This window comes from Heterodontus francisci, chromosome 29 (assembly GCF_036365525.1).
Source record: "Heterodontus francisci isolate sHetFra1 chromosome 29, sHetFra1.hap1, whole genome shotgun sequence".
Taxonomy (NCBI): domain Eukaryota; kingdom Metazoa; phylum Chordata; class Chondrichthyes; order Heterodontiformes; family Heterodontidae; genus Heterodontus; species Heterodontus francisci.
The window spans coordinates 37,323,321-37,338,728 of NC_090399.1; the positions used below are offsets into that span (position 1 = coordinate 37,323,321).

Sequence of the window (15,408 nt, forward strand, 5' to 3'; positions counted from 1 at the left end):
GGTGAGTGGGGGTATTATCCTGCAGTCTGTATTCAGGAGCTTTCACAGACCCTGGTGAGTGGGGGGATTATCCTGCAGTACGTATTCAGGGTCTTTCACAGACCCTGTTGTGTGGGGGGATTATCCTGCAGTATGTATTCAGGGTCTTTCACAGACCATGGTGAGTGGGGGGATTATCCTGCCGTATGTATTCAGGAGCTTTCACAGACCCTGGTGAGTGGGGGGATTATCCTGCAGTACGTATTCAGGGTCTTTCACAGACCCTGTTGTGTGGGGGGATTATCCTGCAGTATGTATTCAGGGTCTTTCACAGACCATGGTGAGAGGGGGGATTATCCTGCCGTATGTATTCAGGGTCTTTCACAGACCCTGGTGAGTGGGGGGATTATCCTGCCGTATGTATTCCGGGTCTTTCACAGCCCCTGGTGAGTGGGGGGATTATCCTGCAGTATGTATTCAGGGTCTTTCACAGACCATGGTGAGTGAGGGGGATTATCCTGCCGTATGTATTCAGGGTCTTTCACAGACCCTGGCGAGTGGGGGGATTATCCTGCCGTATGTATTCAGGGTCTTTCACAGACCCTGGTGAGTGGGGGGATTATCCTGCAGTATGTATTCAGGGTCTTTCACAGACCCGGGTGAGTGGGGGGATTATCCTGCAGTATGTATTCAGGGTATTTCACAGACCATGGTGAGTGAGGGGATTATTCTGCAGTATGTATTCAGGGTCTTTCACAGACCCAGGTGAGTGGGGGGATTATCCTGCAGTCTGTATTCAGGGTCTTTCACAGACCCAGGTGAGTGGGGGGATTATCCTGCAGTATGTATTAAGGGTCTTTCACAGACCCTGGTAAGTGGGGAGATTATCCTGCAGTATGTATTAAGGGTCTTTCACAGACCCGGTTGAGTGGGGAGATTATCCTGCATTCTGTATTCAGGGTCTTTCACAGACCCGGTTGAGTGGGGGGATTATCCTGCATTCTGTATTCAGGGTCTTTCACAGACCTGGTGAGTGGGGGGATTATCCTGCAGTATGTATTCAGGGTCTTTCACAGACCCGGGTGAGTGGGGGGATTATCCTGCAGTATGTTTTCAGGGTCTTTCACAGACCCTGGTGTGTGAGGGGATTATCCTGCAGTATGTATTCAGGGTCTTTCACAGACCCTGGTGAGTGAGGGGATTATCCTGCAGTATGTATTCAGGGTCTTTCACAGACCCTGGTGAGTGGGGGGATTATCCTGCAGTATGTATTCAGGGTCTTTCACAGACCCTGGTGAGTGGGGGTATTATCCTGCAGTCTGTATTCAGGAGCTTTCACAGACCCTGGTGAGTGGGGGGATTATCCTGCAGTATGTATTCAGGGTCTTTCACAGACCCTGGTGAGTGGGTGGATTATCCTGCAGTATGTATTCAGGGTCTTTCACAGACCATGGTGAGTGGGGGAGGGGGGGGGAGGATTATCCTACAGTATATATCCAGTGTCTTTCACAGACCCAGGGGAGTGCGGAGATTATCCTGCAGTATTTATTCAGGGTATTTCACTGACCCTGGTGAGTGTGGGGGATTATCCTGCATTCTGTATTCAGGGTCTTTCACAGACCTGGTGAGTGGGGGGATTATCCTGCAGTATGTATTCAGGGTCTTTCACAGACCCGGGTGAGTGGGGGGATTATCCTGCAGTATGTATTCAGGGTATTTCACAGACCCTGGTGAGTGAGGGGATTATCCTGCAGTATGTATTCAGGGTCTTTCACAGACCCTGATGAGTGAGGGGATTATCCTGCAGTATGTATTCAGGTTCTTTCACAGACCCTGGTGAGTGGGGGGATTATCCTGCAGTATGTATTCAGGGTCTTTCACAGACCCTGGTGAGTGGGGGTATTATCCTGCAGTCTGTATTCAGGAGCTTTCACAGACCCTGGTGAGTGGGGGGATTATCCTGCAGTACGTATTCAGGGTCTTTCACAGACCCTGTTGTGTGGGGGGATTATCCTGCAGTATGTATTCAGGGTCTTTCACAGACCATGGTGAGTGGGGGGATTATCCTGCCGTATGTATTCAGGAGCTTTCACAGACCCTGGTGAGTGGGGGGATTATCCTGCAGTACGTATTCAGGGTCTTTCACAGACCCTGTTGTGTGGGGGGTTATCCTGCAGTATGTATTCAGGGTCTTTCACAGACCATGGTGAGTGGGGGGATTATCCTGCCGTATGTATTCAGGGTCTTTCACAGACCCTGGTGAGTGGGGGGATTATCCTGCCGTATGTATTCAGGGTCTTTCACAGCCCCTGGTGAGTGGGGGGATTATCCTGCAGTATGTATTCAGGGTCTTTCACAGACCATGGTGAGTGAGGGGGATTATCCTGCCGTATGTATTCAGGGTCTTTCACAGACCCTGGCGAGTGGGGGGATTATCCTGCCGTATGTATTCAGGGTCTTTCACAGACCCTGGTGAGTGGGGGGATTATCCTGCAGTATGTATTCATGGTCTTTCACAGACCCGGGTGAGTGGGGGGATTATCCTGCAGTATGTATTCAGGGTCTTTCACAGGCCATGGTGAGTGAGGGGATTATTCTGCAGTATGTATTCAGGGTCTTTCACAGACCCAGGTGAGTGGGGGGATTATCCTGCAGTCTGTATTCAGGGTCTTTCACAGACCCAGGTGAGTGGGGGGATTATCCTGCAGTATGTATTAAGGGTCTTTCACAGACCCTGGTAAGTGGGGAGATTATCCTGCAGTATGTATTAAGGGTCTTTCACAGACCCGGTTGAGTGGGGAGATTATCCTGCATTCTGTATTCAGGGTCTTTCACAGACCCGGTTGAGTGGGGGGATTATCCTGCATTCTGTATTCAGGGTCTTTCACAGACCTGTGTGAGTGGGGGGATTATCCTGCAGTATGTATTAAGTGTCTTTCACAGACCCTTGGTAAGTGGGGGGATTATCCTGCAGTATGTATTCAGGGTCTTTCACAGACCTGTTTGAGTGGGGAGATTATCCTGCAGTATGTATTCAGGGTCTTTCACAGACCTGTGTGAGTGGGGGGATTATCCTGCAGTATGTATTCAGGGTCTTTCACAGACCATGGTGAGTGGGGGGATTATTCTGCAGTATGTATTCAGGGTCTTTCACAGACCATGGTGAGTGGGGGAGGGGGCGGGAGGATTATCCTACAGTATATATACAGTGTCTTTCACAGACCCGGATGAGTGGGGAGATTATCCTGCAGTTTTTATTCAGGGTCTTTCACAGACCCTGGTGAGTGGGGGGATTATCCTGCATTCTGTATTCAGGGTCTTTCACAGACCTGTGTGAGTGGGGGGATTATCCTGCAGTATGTATTCAGGGTCTTTCACAGACCATGGTGAGTGGGGGGGATTATCCTGCAGTATGTATTCAGGGTCTTTCACAGACCCGGATGAGTGGGGGGATTATCCTTCAGTATGTATTAAGGGTCTTTCACAGACCCTGGTGAGTGGGGAGATTATCCTGCAGTATGTATTAAGGGTCTTTCACAGACCCTCGTAAATGGGGAGATTATCCTGCAGTATGTATTCAGGATCCTTCACAGACCCTGGTGAGTAGGGGGATTATCCTGCAGTATGTATTAAGGGTCTTTCACAGACCCTGGTAAGTGGGGAGATTATCCTGCTGTGTATATTCAGGGTCTTTCACTGAGCCGGATGAGTGGGGGGATTATCCTGCAGTCTGTATTCAGGGTCTTTCACAGACCCGGTTGAGTGGGGGGATTATCCTGCAGTATGTATTAAGGGTCTTTCACAGACCCTGGTAAGTGGGGAGATTATCCTGCTGTATATATTCAGGGTCTTTCACAGACCCGGATAAGTGGGGGGATTATCCTGCAGTATGTATTCAGGGTCTTTCACAGACCTGTGTGAATGGGGAGATTATCCTGCAGTATGTATTCAGGGTCTTTCACAGACCTGTGTGAGTGGGGAGATTATCCTGCAGTATGTATTCAGGGTCTTTCACAGACCCTGGTGAGTGGTGAGTGTGGGGGATTATCCTGCATTCTGTATTCATGGTCTTTCACAGACCTGGTGAGTGGGGGGATTATCCTGCAGTATGTATTCAGGGTCTTTCACAGACCCGGGTGAGTGGGGGGATTATCCTGCAGTATGTATTCAGGCTCTTTCACAGACCCTGGTGAGTGAGGGGATTATCCTGCAGTATGTATTCAGGGTCTTTCACAGACCCTGATGAGTGAGGGGATTATCCTGCAGTATGTATTCAGGGTCTTTCACAGACCCTGGTGAGTGGGGGGATTATCCTGCAGTATGTATTCAGGGTCTTTCACAGACCCTGGTGAGTGGGGGTATTATCCTGCAGTCTGTATTCAGGAGCTTTCACAGACCCTGGTGAGTGGGGGGATTATCCTGCATTACGTATTCAGGGTCTTTCACAGACCCTGTTGTGTGGGGGGGATTATCCTGCAGTATGTATTCAGGGTCTTTCACAGACCATGGTGAGTGGGGGGATTATCCTGCCGTATGTATTCAGGAGCTTTCACAGACCCTGGTGAGTGGGGGGATTATCCTGCAGTACGCATTCAGGGTCTTTCACAGACCCTGTTGTGTGGGGGGATTATCCTGCAGTATGTATTCAGGGTCTTTCACAGACCATGGTGAGTGGGGGGATTATCCTGCCGTATGTATTCAGGGTCTTTCACAGACCCTGGTGAGTGGGGGGATTATCCTGCCGTATGTATTCAGGGTCTTTCACAGCCCCTGGTGAGTGGGGGGATTATCCTGCAGTATGTATTCAGGGTCTTTCACAGACCATGGTGAGTGAGGGGGATTATCCTGCCGTATGTATTCAGGGTCTTTCACAGACCCTGGTGAGTGGGGGGATTATCCTGCCGTATGTATTCAGGGTCTTTCACAGACCCTGGTGAGTGGGGGGATTATCCTGCAGTATGTATTCAGGGTCTTTCACAGACCCGGGTGAGTGGGGGGATTATCCTGCAGTATGTATTCAGGGTCTTTCACAAACCATGGTGAGTGAGGGGATTATTCTGCAGTATGTATTCAGGGTCTTTCACAGACCCAGGTGAGTGGGGGGATTATCCTGCAGTCTGTATTCAGGGTCTTTCACAGACCCAGGTGAGTGGGGGGATTATCCTGCAGTATGTATTAAGGGTCTTTCACAGACCCTGGTAAGTGGGGAGATTATCCTGCAGTATGTATTAAGGGTCTTTCACAGACCCGGTTGAGTGGGGAGATTATCCTGCATTCTGTATTCAGGGTCTTTCACAGACCCGGTTGAGTGGGGGGATTATCCTGCATTCTGTATTCAGGGTCTTTCACAGACCTGTGTGAGTGGGGGGATTATCCTGCAGTATGTATTAAGGGTCTTTCACAGACCCTTGGTAAGTGGGGGGATTATCCTGCAGTATGTATTCAGGGTCTTTCACAGACCTGTGTGAGTGGGGAGATTATCCTGCAGTATGTATTCAGGGTCTTTCACAGACCTGTGTGAGTGGGGGGATTATCCTGCAGTATGTATTCAGTGTCTTTCACAGACCATGGTGAGTGGGGGGATTATTCTGCAGTATGTATTCAGGGTCTTTCACAGACCATGGTGAGTGGGGGAGGGGGCGGGAGGATTATCCTACAGTATATATACAGTGTCTTTCACAGACCCGGATGAGTGGGGAGATTATCCTGCAGTTTTTATTCAGGGTCTTTCACAGACCCTGGTGAGTGGGGGGATTATCCTGCATTCTGTATTCAGGGTCTTTCACAGACCTGTGTGAGTGGGGGGATTATCCTGCAGTATGTATTCAGGGTCTTTCACAGACCATGGTGAGTGGGGTGGTTTATCCTGCAGTATGTATTCAGGGTCTTTCACAGACCCGGATGAGTGGGGGGATTATCCTTCAGTATGTATTAAGGGTCTTTCACAGACCCTGGTGAGTGGGGAGATTATCCTGCAGTATGTATTAAGGGTCTTTCACAGACCCTCGTAAATGGGGAGATTATCCTGCAGTATGTATTCAGGATCCTTCACAGACCCTGGTGAGTAGGGGGATTATCCTGCAGTATGTATTAAGGGTCTTTCACAGACCCTCGTAAGTGGGGAGATTATCCTGCAGTATGTATTCAGGGTCTTTCACAGACCCGGATGAGTGGGGGGGATTATCCTGCATTCTGCATTCAGGGTCTTTCACAGACCTGTGTGAGTGGGGGGATTATCCTGCAGTATGTATTAAGGGTCTTTCACAGACCCTGGTAAGTGGGGAGATTATCCTGCTGTGTATATTCAGGGTCTTTCACAGAGCCGGATGAGTGGGGGGATTATCCTGCAGTCTGTATTCAGGGTCTTTCACAGACCCGGTTGAGTGGGGGGATTATCCTGCAGTATGTATTAAGGGTCTTTCACAGACCCTGGTAAGTGGGGAGATTATCCTGCTGTATATATTCAGGGTCTTTCACAGACCCGGATAAGTGGGGGGATTATCCTGCAGTATGTATTCAGGGTCTTTCACAGACCTGTGTGAGTGGGGAGATTATCCTGCAGTATGTATTCAGGGTCTTTCACAGACCTGTGTGAGTGGGGAGATTATCCTGCAGTATGTATTCAGGGTCTTTCACAGACCCTGGTGAGTGGGGGGGTGGGGGGGATTATCCTGCAGTATGTATTCAGGGTCTTTCACAGACCTGTGTGAGTGGGGAGATTATCCTGCAGTATGTATTCAGGGTCTTTCACAGACCCTGGTGAGTGGGTGGGGGGGGTGGGGGGGGGGGGTGGGGGATTATCCTACAGTATATATACAGTGTCTTTCACAGACCCAGGGGAGTGGGGAGATTATCCTGCTGTGTATATTCAGGGTCCTTCACAGACCCGGTTGAGTGGGGGGATTATCCTGCAGTATGTATTAAGGGTCTTTCACAGACCCTGGTATGTGGGGAGATTATCCTGCTGTATATATTCAGGGTCTTTCACAGACCCGGATGAGTGGGGGGATTATCCTGCAGTATGTATTCAGGGTCTTTCACAGACCCTGGTGAGTGGGGTTATTATCCTGCAATATGTATTCAGGGTCTTTCACAGACCTGTGTGAGTGGGGAGATTATCCTGCAGTATGTATTCAGGGTCTTTCACAGACCCTGGTGAGTGGGGGGGTGGGGGGGGGTGGGGGATTATCCTGCAGTATTTATACAGTGTCTTTCACAGACCCAGGGGAGTGGGGAGATTATCCTGCAGTATGTATTCAGGGTCTTTCACAGACCTGTGTGAGTGGGGAGATTATCCTGCAGTATGTATTCAGGGTCTTTCACAGACCTGTGTGAGTGGGGAGATTATCCTGCAGTATGTATTCAGGGTCTTTCACCGACCTGTGTGAGTGGGGAGATTATCCTGCAGTATGTATTCAGGGTCTTTCACAGACCCTGGTGAGTGGGGGGGGGGATTATCCTACAGTATATATACAGTGTCTTTCACAGACCCAGGGGAGTGGGGAGATTATCCTGCAGTATGTATTCAGGGTCTTTCACAGACCCGGATGAGTGGGGGGATTATCCTGCAGTATTTATTCAGGGTATTTCACAGACCCTGGTGAGTGTGGGGGATTATCCTGCATTCTGTATTCAGGGTCTTTCACAGACCTGTGTGAGTGGGGGGATTATCCTGCAGTATGTATTCAGGGTCTTTCACAGACCCTGGTGAGTGGGGAGATTTTCCTGCAGTATGTATTCAGGGTCTTTCACAGACCCTGGTGAGTGTGGGGGATTATCCTGCATTCTGTATTCAGGGTCTTTCACAGACCTGTGTGAGTGGGGGGATTATCCTGCTGTATGTATTCAGTGTCTTTCACAGAACCAGGGGAGTGGGGAGCTTATCCTGCAGTATTTATTCCGGGTCTTTCACAGACCCTGGTGAGTGAGGGGATTATCCTGCAGTATGTATTCAGGGTCTTTCACAGACCCTGGTGAGTGTGGGGGATTATCCTGCATTCTGTATTCAGGGTCTTTCACAGACCTGTGTGAGTGGGGGGATTATCATGCAGTATGTATTCAGGGTCTTTCACAGACCCTGGTGAGTGTGGGGGATTATCCTGCATTCTGTATTCAGGGTCTTTCACAGACCTGTGTGAGTGGGGGGATTATCCTGCAGTATGTATTCAGGGTCTTTCACAGACCCGGATGAGTGGGGGGATTATCCTGCAGTATGTATTCAGGGTTTTTCACAGACCCTGGTGAGTGGGGGGGATTATCCTGCAGTATGTATTCAGGGTCTTTCACAGACCCGGATGAGTGGGGGGATTATCCTGCAGTATGTATTAAGGGTCTTTCACAGGCCCGGATGAGTGGGGGGATTATCCTGCAGTATGTATTAAGGGTCTTTCACAGACCCTGGTGAGTGGGGATATTATCCTGCAGTATGTATTCAGGGTCTTTCACAGACCCGAATGAGTGGGGGGATTATCCTGCTGTATGTATTCAGTGTCTTTCACAGACCCGGATGAGTGGGGGGATTATCCTGCAGTATGTATTAAGGGTCTTTCACAGACCCTCGTAAGTGGGGAGATTATCCTGCAGTATGTATTCAGTGTCTCTCACAGAACCAGGGGAGTGGGGGGATTATCCTGCAGTATTTATTCAGGGTCTGTCACAGACCCTGGTGAGTGGCGGGGATTATCCTGCATTCTGCATTCAGGGTCTTTCACAGACCTGTGTGAGTGGGGGGATTATCCTGCAGTCTGTATTCAGGGTCTTTCACAGACCCGGTTGAGTGGGGGGATTATCCTGCAGTATATATTAAGGATCTTTCACAGACCCTGGTGAGTGGGGGTATTATCCTGCAGTATGTATTCAGGGTCTTTCACAGACCATGGTGAGTGAGGGGATTATTCTGCAGTATGTATTCAGGGTCTTTCACAGACCTGTGTGAGTGGGGGGATTATCCTGCAGTATGTTTTCAGGGTCTTTCACAGACCATGGTGAGTGAGGGGATTATTCTGCAGTATGTATTCAGGGTCTTTCACAGCCCCTGGTGAGTGGGGGGGCGGGGGGCGGGGGGGGGGATTATCCTACAGTATATATACAGTGTCTTTCACAGACCCAGGGGAGTGGGGAGATTATCCTGCAGTATGTATTCAGGGTCTTTCACAGACCCGGATGAGTGGGGGGATTATCCTGCAGTATTTATTCAGGGTATTTCACAGACCCTGGTGAGTGTGGGGGATTATCCTGCATTCTGTATTCAGGGTCTTTCACAGACCTGTGTGAGTGGGGGGATTATCCTGCAGTATGTATTAAGGGTCTTTCACAGACCCTGGTAAGTGGGGAGATTATCCTGCAGTATATATTCAGGGTCTTTCACAGACCCGGATGAATGGTAGGATTATCCTGCTGTATGTATTCAGTGTCTTTCACAGAACCAGGGGAGTGGGGACCTTATCCTGCAGTATTTATTCCGGGTCTTTCACAGACCCAGGTGAGTGGGGGGATTATCCTGCAGTATGTATTCAGGATCTTTCACAGACCCGGTTTTTTGGGGGGGATTATCCTGCAGTATGTATTCAGGGTCTTTCACAGACCCGGATGAGTGGGGTGATTATCCTGCAGTCTCTTTTCAGTGTCTTTCACAGACATGTGTGAGTGGGGGGATTATCCTGCAGTATGTATTCAGGGTCTTTCACAGACCCTGGTGAGTGAGGGGATTATCCTGCAGTATGTATTCAGGGTCTTTCACAGACACTGTTTAGTGGGGGGATTATCCTGCAGTATATATTCAGGGTCTTTCACAGACCCTGGTGAGTGGGGGGATTATCCTGCAGTATATATTCAGGGTCGTTCACAGACCATGGTGAGTGAGGGGATTATTCTGCAGTATATATTCAGGGTCGTTCACAGACCCTGGTGAGTGGGGGGGGATTATCCTGCAGTATATATTCATGGTCTTTCAGAGACTCTGGTGAGTGGGGAGATTATCCTGCAGTATGTATTCAGGGTCTTTCACAGACCCTGGTGAGTGGGGGGATTATCCTGCAGTATGCATTCATGATCCTTCACAGAATCTGGTGAGTGGGGGAATTATCCTGCAGTATGTATTCAGGGTCTTTCATAGACTGTCCTCCAGACCCTACACTCCTCCCTATCACTGTAACCTCCTGCAGCCCCGACAATCCTTTGAGATCTCTGTGGTCCTCCAATTCTGGCATCTGCTGAATCTCCTCACGATCCCCACCAACACCACCGACTGACTTGGGGTGAGGGAGAGAGGGAAAGAAACGGTAGTAATAATAATCAGCTGTCATGAGACGATTTCCAGCATCTGTAGCATTTTGCTTTTTATAAAAACAGGTTTTATTTTCTGAGCAGATGTGAGGAGCTGAAAATGGAACCAGTGGAGGTGGAGGCCAGACTTTGGCTGCTGTTTCCCACCTGTCCTGCAGGGGATGCTCTGAAACCACTCCTGCGCCCTTCTGTCCGCTCCTCCAAAAGTCACCTCTTGCCTGCCATTCCGCTGCTCTTTGGTGTGTGTGGCCGCCACACCCGGGTCATCCAGCTGAAGGTGACTTCTTTCCTAGTGGGGATAAATATTCCATTCATGAACTGGAAGCACTGGGACCCGCCACTGAGCTGCTCTCAGTTGTTTTGTTTATTCATTAAATGAATAATTGATTTAACTGGATATTTCACCGCACTCTTGACCTGCTCTCTGAACTTGGACTGAGTTGCCCCATAAATAAATGTGTTTGTGCAACAACTTAAATTCAATAGCATCCATCCGATTTGTTGAAATATATATTCAGAATCGGTGTAATCCCTGTGTTCTGTTCCTGTAATGTTATAATAAAAGAATTCTGTAACATACACCAACCACAGAAGTATGAAGTTGCCGGATATGGTGAAGAGTAAAATCACTGACTTCCTTCTGCTCTCCATCTCTGGGTCACTGCGATTCTCTCCCTTGCTCTGACACCTCAGTCCCTTACGAACTCGACTGGCCACTAAAATGTGTCTGACTGTCAGAGAGTTGAGCAACAGAATTAAAGCAAATGGGATCAATGGGGTTAAAATCATTTCAAACCTGTCATATCCCACCCATCCAGGATCAGTATAAGAGCTTGGCTTCGTATTACAGAACCACGGTACATTGTCGATTATCTCTCCAGGTTCATATGTAAAGTAGAAGGGAACATTTTTTAAACAGAACAGAATGCAGGTTGTTGCTAGAACCACTGCCGCTGTTTTCTTGGTGCAATATTTAGTTTTCAGCTTCTGGCAACAAATGGCCACAAATCGATCAAAGGTGAAAGTGACGGTGAACCAGACAGAACAGTCTATGGCTGCAAAACTAAGGACCCTGATAACACTACATACAGGGGTGATGTACAGGAAAGATCCCTGGAAATAATAATAACTGATCTGCCACAGTATGACCCCAGTGATAATGACCAGTAGATCTGCCGTTGCCATGGCCACCAGGTAGCGAGTGGTGCAGGTGGAGAGGCCGCACTTTCCCCGGGACAGGATCACAATCGCCAGTAAATTAACTGTAAGAGAGAGAAAGGAAAAGAGACTGGAAATTACTGATCAAACATTCTCCGTGTCTGACCCAGACAGTAAGGGCAGGATTTTAGTACCAAAAACAGGGCGATTGGAGGCAGGTCAGAGGAGTAAATTTTAAAATCTCAACCTGGACCCCAACTGACCTCCGACCTGCCCACTTCTGGGTTTAATGAAGTTGGGAAAGGGGACGGACAGACAACCGCTCCCAGGGGGCGAGTTGGTAATTTAAATATTTCAATGAGGCTGGAAGTCTCTGATTAAATCTGTTTAACAGTTTTAACTTGGATCGGCCTGGTTTCCCTGTTTAAACTCCGAGCTGCCCACTTAAACCGGAGAACCAGAGAAAAAGTGCAGCACAGAAGGAGGCCATTCAGCCAGTCATGTCCGTGCCAGCCGAACAAACTAGTCCCTAATCTAATCCCACCTTCCAGCACCTGGTCCATAGCTTGCAGGTTACAGCACTTCAGGTGCATGTCCAGGTACCTTTTAAAAGAATCGAGGGTTTCTGCCTCCACCACCATTCCTGGAAGTAAATTCCTGACACCCACCACCCTCTGGCTACAAATGTTTTTCCTCATTTCCTCTCCAATCCTTCCCCCAATCACCTTAAATCTGTGTCCCCAGGTAATTGACCTCTCCGCTAGGGGAAAGAGGTCCTTCCTGTCTACTCTATCTAGGCCCCTCATAATTTTTCATATCTTAATTAAGTCACCCCTTGGCCTCCTCTGTTCTAAGGAAAACAACCCTAGCCTATCCAATCTTTCCTCATAGCTGCAACTTTCAAGCACTGGTAACATTCTTGTAAATCTCCTCTGTACTCTTTCCAGAGCAATTCTGTCCTTCCTGTAATGTGGTGAACACAACTGTACGCAATACTCCAGCTGTGGCCTAACCAGCGTTTTATACTGTTCCAGCATTACATCCCTGCTTTTGTATTCTATACCTTGGCCAATAAAGGAAAGCATTCCATGTGCCTTCTTCACCACTCTATCTACCTGTCTTGCCACCTTCAAGGACCTGTGGACATGCACTCCAAGGTCTCTCACTTCTTCTACCCCTCTCTGTATCCTCCTGTTTATTGTGTATTCCTTCGCTTTATTTGCCCTCCCCAAATGCAATACCTCACACTTCTCTGGATTGAATTCCATTTGCCACTTTTCTGCCAACCCAATAAAACCATTTATATCATTCTGGAGTCAACAGCTATCTTCACTATCCACTCTTTGGCCAATTTTTATGTCATCAGCAAATTTCTCAATCATGCCTCCCACATTTTAGTCCAAATCATTAATATATACCACAAAGAGCAAGGGACCAAGCACTGAGCCCTGTGGAACACCACTGGAAACAGCTTTCCATTTGCAAAAACATCTGTTTACTACTACCCTTTGTTTCCTATCCTTGAGCCAATTCTGGATATAAGCTGCCCCATTCCACCATATCCCATGGGCTTTCATTTTACCTACCAGTCTGCCATGCAGGTCTTGTCAAATGCCTTACTAGAATCCATGTAGACCACATCCTCTGCACTATCCACATCAATCATCCTTGTTACTTCCTCAAAAAACTCAATTTACTTCGTAAGACATGACCTACCGCTAAGAAATCCATTCTGACTATCCCTAATTAACCTGTGCCTTTCTATGTGGTAGTTTATTATGTACCTCTGAATTGATTTTAACCATTTACCCACCAGCGAGGTCAGACTGACTGGCCTGTAATTATTTGGCTGATCCCTCGCACCCTTTTTAAACAATGGTGCAAAGTGGGCAGACCTCCAATCGTCTGGTACCTCGCCTGTACCTAGTGAGGATTTGAAAATGATCCTCAGCGCATCCGCTATTTCCTCTCTGGCTTCATTTAACAACCTAGGATGCAATCCATCCGGCCCTAGTGATTTATCCACTTTCAAGGATGCCAGACCCTCTTGTACTTCCACTCTCATTTTGCTTATCCTGTCTAAAATTTCATACTCCTCCTCTTTAACTACAATGTCTGCATCAACCCTCTCCTTTGTGAAGACAGAGACAAAAAACTCATTAAGGGCCTGCCCACATCTTCTACATCCACGCATAAGTTCCCTTGTATATCTCTGATCGGCCCTAACCTTTCTTAGTTATCCTCTTGCTCTTAATGTGCTGGTAAAACATCTTCAGGTTTTCCTTGATTATACCTGCTAATAATTTTTCATGTCCTCTCTTTGCTTTTCTAATTTCCTTTTTTACTTCACCCCTGCACTTTCTCCTCCTCCAGGCTTTCCAAAGTATTACAATTTTTTTGATTGTCATTAGCTTTCTTTTTCTGCTTTAACTTACCCTGTAAGCTTGTAGATAACCGGGGGCTCAAGATTTGACAGTACCACCCATTATCTTTGTGAGGACATGCCTACACTGTGTCTGGAGTATCTCGCTTTTGAATGCCTCCCACTGGTTTGCCAGTGGATTCCTTGTATCCAGTCCACTTTCACCAGGTCACCTATCAATTTCGTAAAATTTGCCTTCCCCCAATTTAGAATGTTTAATCCTGTTCTATCTTTGTCCTTTTCCATGATTATGCTAAAACTAAATGTATTATGGTCACTATCTCCAAAATCGTCACCCACTGTTACTTCATCCACTTGCCCAGCTTTATTACCAAAGACTAAATCCAGAATTGCGTCCCCTCCCATTGGACTTGCTACATGCTGGCTAAAAAAGTTCTCATGAACAAATTTCAAGAACGTTATCCCCTCTGTGCCCGTCACACTGTTTGTATCCCAAAGGCATGACAGACCCAGCAGAGATGTTGGCACAGTGGTATACAGTTGGGAGGGAGTTGACCTGCGAGTCCTCAACATTGAATTGAAAGCCAATTATGTCTCATGGCATTAGGTCAAACATGGGCAAGGAAACCTGCTGCAGATTAACACCTACCGCCCCCTCTCAGTGATGAATCAGAGCTTCTCCATGTTGAACACCAATTGGAACAAGCACTGAGGGTTACAAGGGCACAAGAATGTACTCTGGATGGAGGACTTCAATGTCCATCAACAAGAGTTGCTTTGTAGCACCACTACTGACCGAGTCCTCATGGACATAACTACTAGACTGGGCTGTGGCAGGTGGTGAGGGAACCAACAAGAGAGAAAAAACATACTTGACCTCATCCTCAGCAATCTGCCTGCTGCAGATGCATCTGTCTATGACAGTATTGGTAGGAGTGACCACCGCACAGTCCTTGTGGAGACAAAGTCCCGTCTTCACATTGAGGATACCCTAAATCATGTTGTGTGGCACTACCAGCATGCTGAATGGGATAGATTTCGAACAGATCTAGCAATGCAAAACGGGGCATCCTTGAGGCACAGTGGGCCCTGATCAACAGCAACAGCATTGTACTCAACCACAATCTATACCCTCATGGTCAGGAATATCTTTACCATTTACCACTTTACCATTGCCATCAAGTCAAGGAACCAACCCTGATTTAATGAAGAGTGCAGGAGGACATGCCAGGAGCAGCACCAGGCATACCTATTTGTGTGCCAAACAGCGGAAGCAGCATGTAATACACAGAGCTAAGCGATCCCACAACCAACGGATCAGATCTAAGCTCTACAGTCCTGCCACATCCAGTCATGAATGGTGATGGACAATTAAACAACTAACAACAGAAGGAGGAGGTTCCATAAATATCCCCATCCTCAATGATGGGGGAGCCCAGCACATCAGTGCAAAAGACAAGGCTGAAGCATTGCTTCCATCTTCAGCCAGAAATGTCAAGTGGATGATTTATCTCGGCCTCCTCCTGAGGTTCCCAGCATCACAGATGTCAGACTTTAGCCAATCTGATTCACTCCACATGAAATTAAGAAATGGCTGAAGGCAC

At 47.9% G+C, this 15,408-nt stretch overlaps 1 protein-coding gene across 1 annotated transcript; it reads right to left on the bottom strand.

The window, feature by feature from the left end:
• Positions 1-10,614: 10,614 nt before the first annotated feature.
• On the bottom strand, positions 10,615-15,087 carry LOC137346010 (probable G-protein coupled receptor 139; the record flags this gene model as incomplete). The annotated part of the gene is made up of 2 exons (XM_068009311.1): positions 10,615-11,525; positions 15,045-15,087. Coding segments are annotated over 2 exons (954 nt in total), but the record flags the coding sequence as incomplete, so codon positions are not given.
• Between the last annotated feature and the right edge of the window lie 321 nt (positions 15,088-15,408).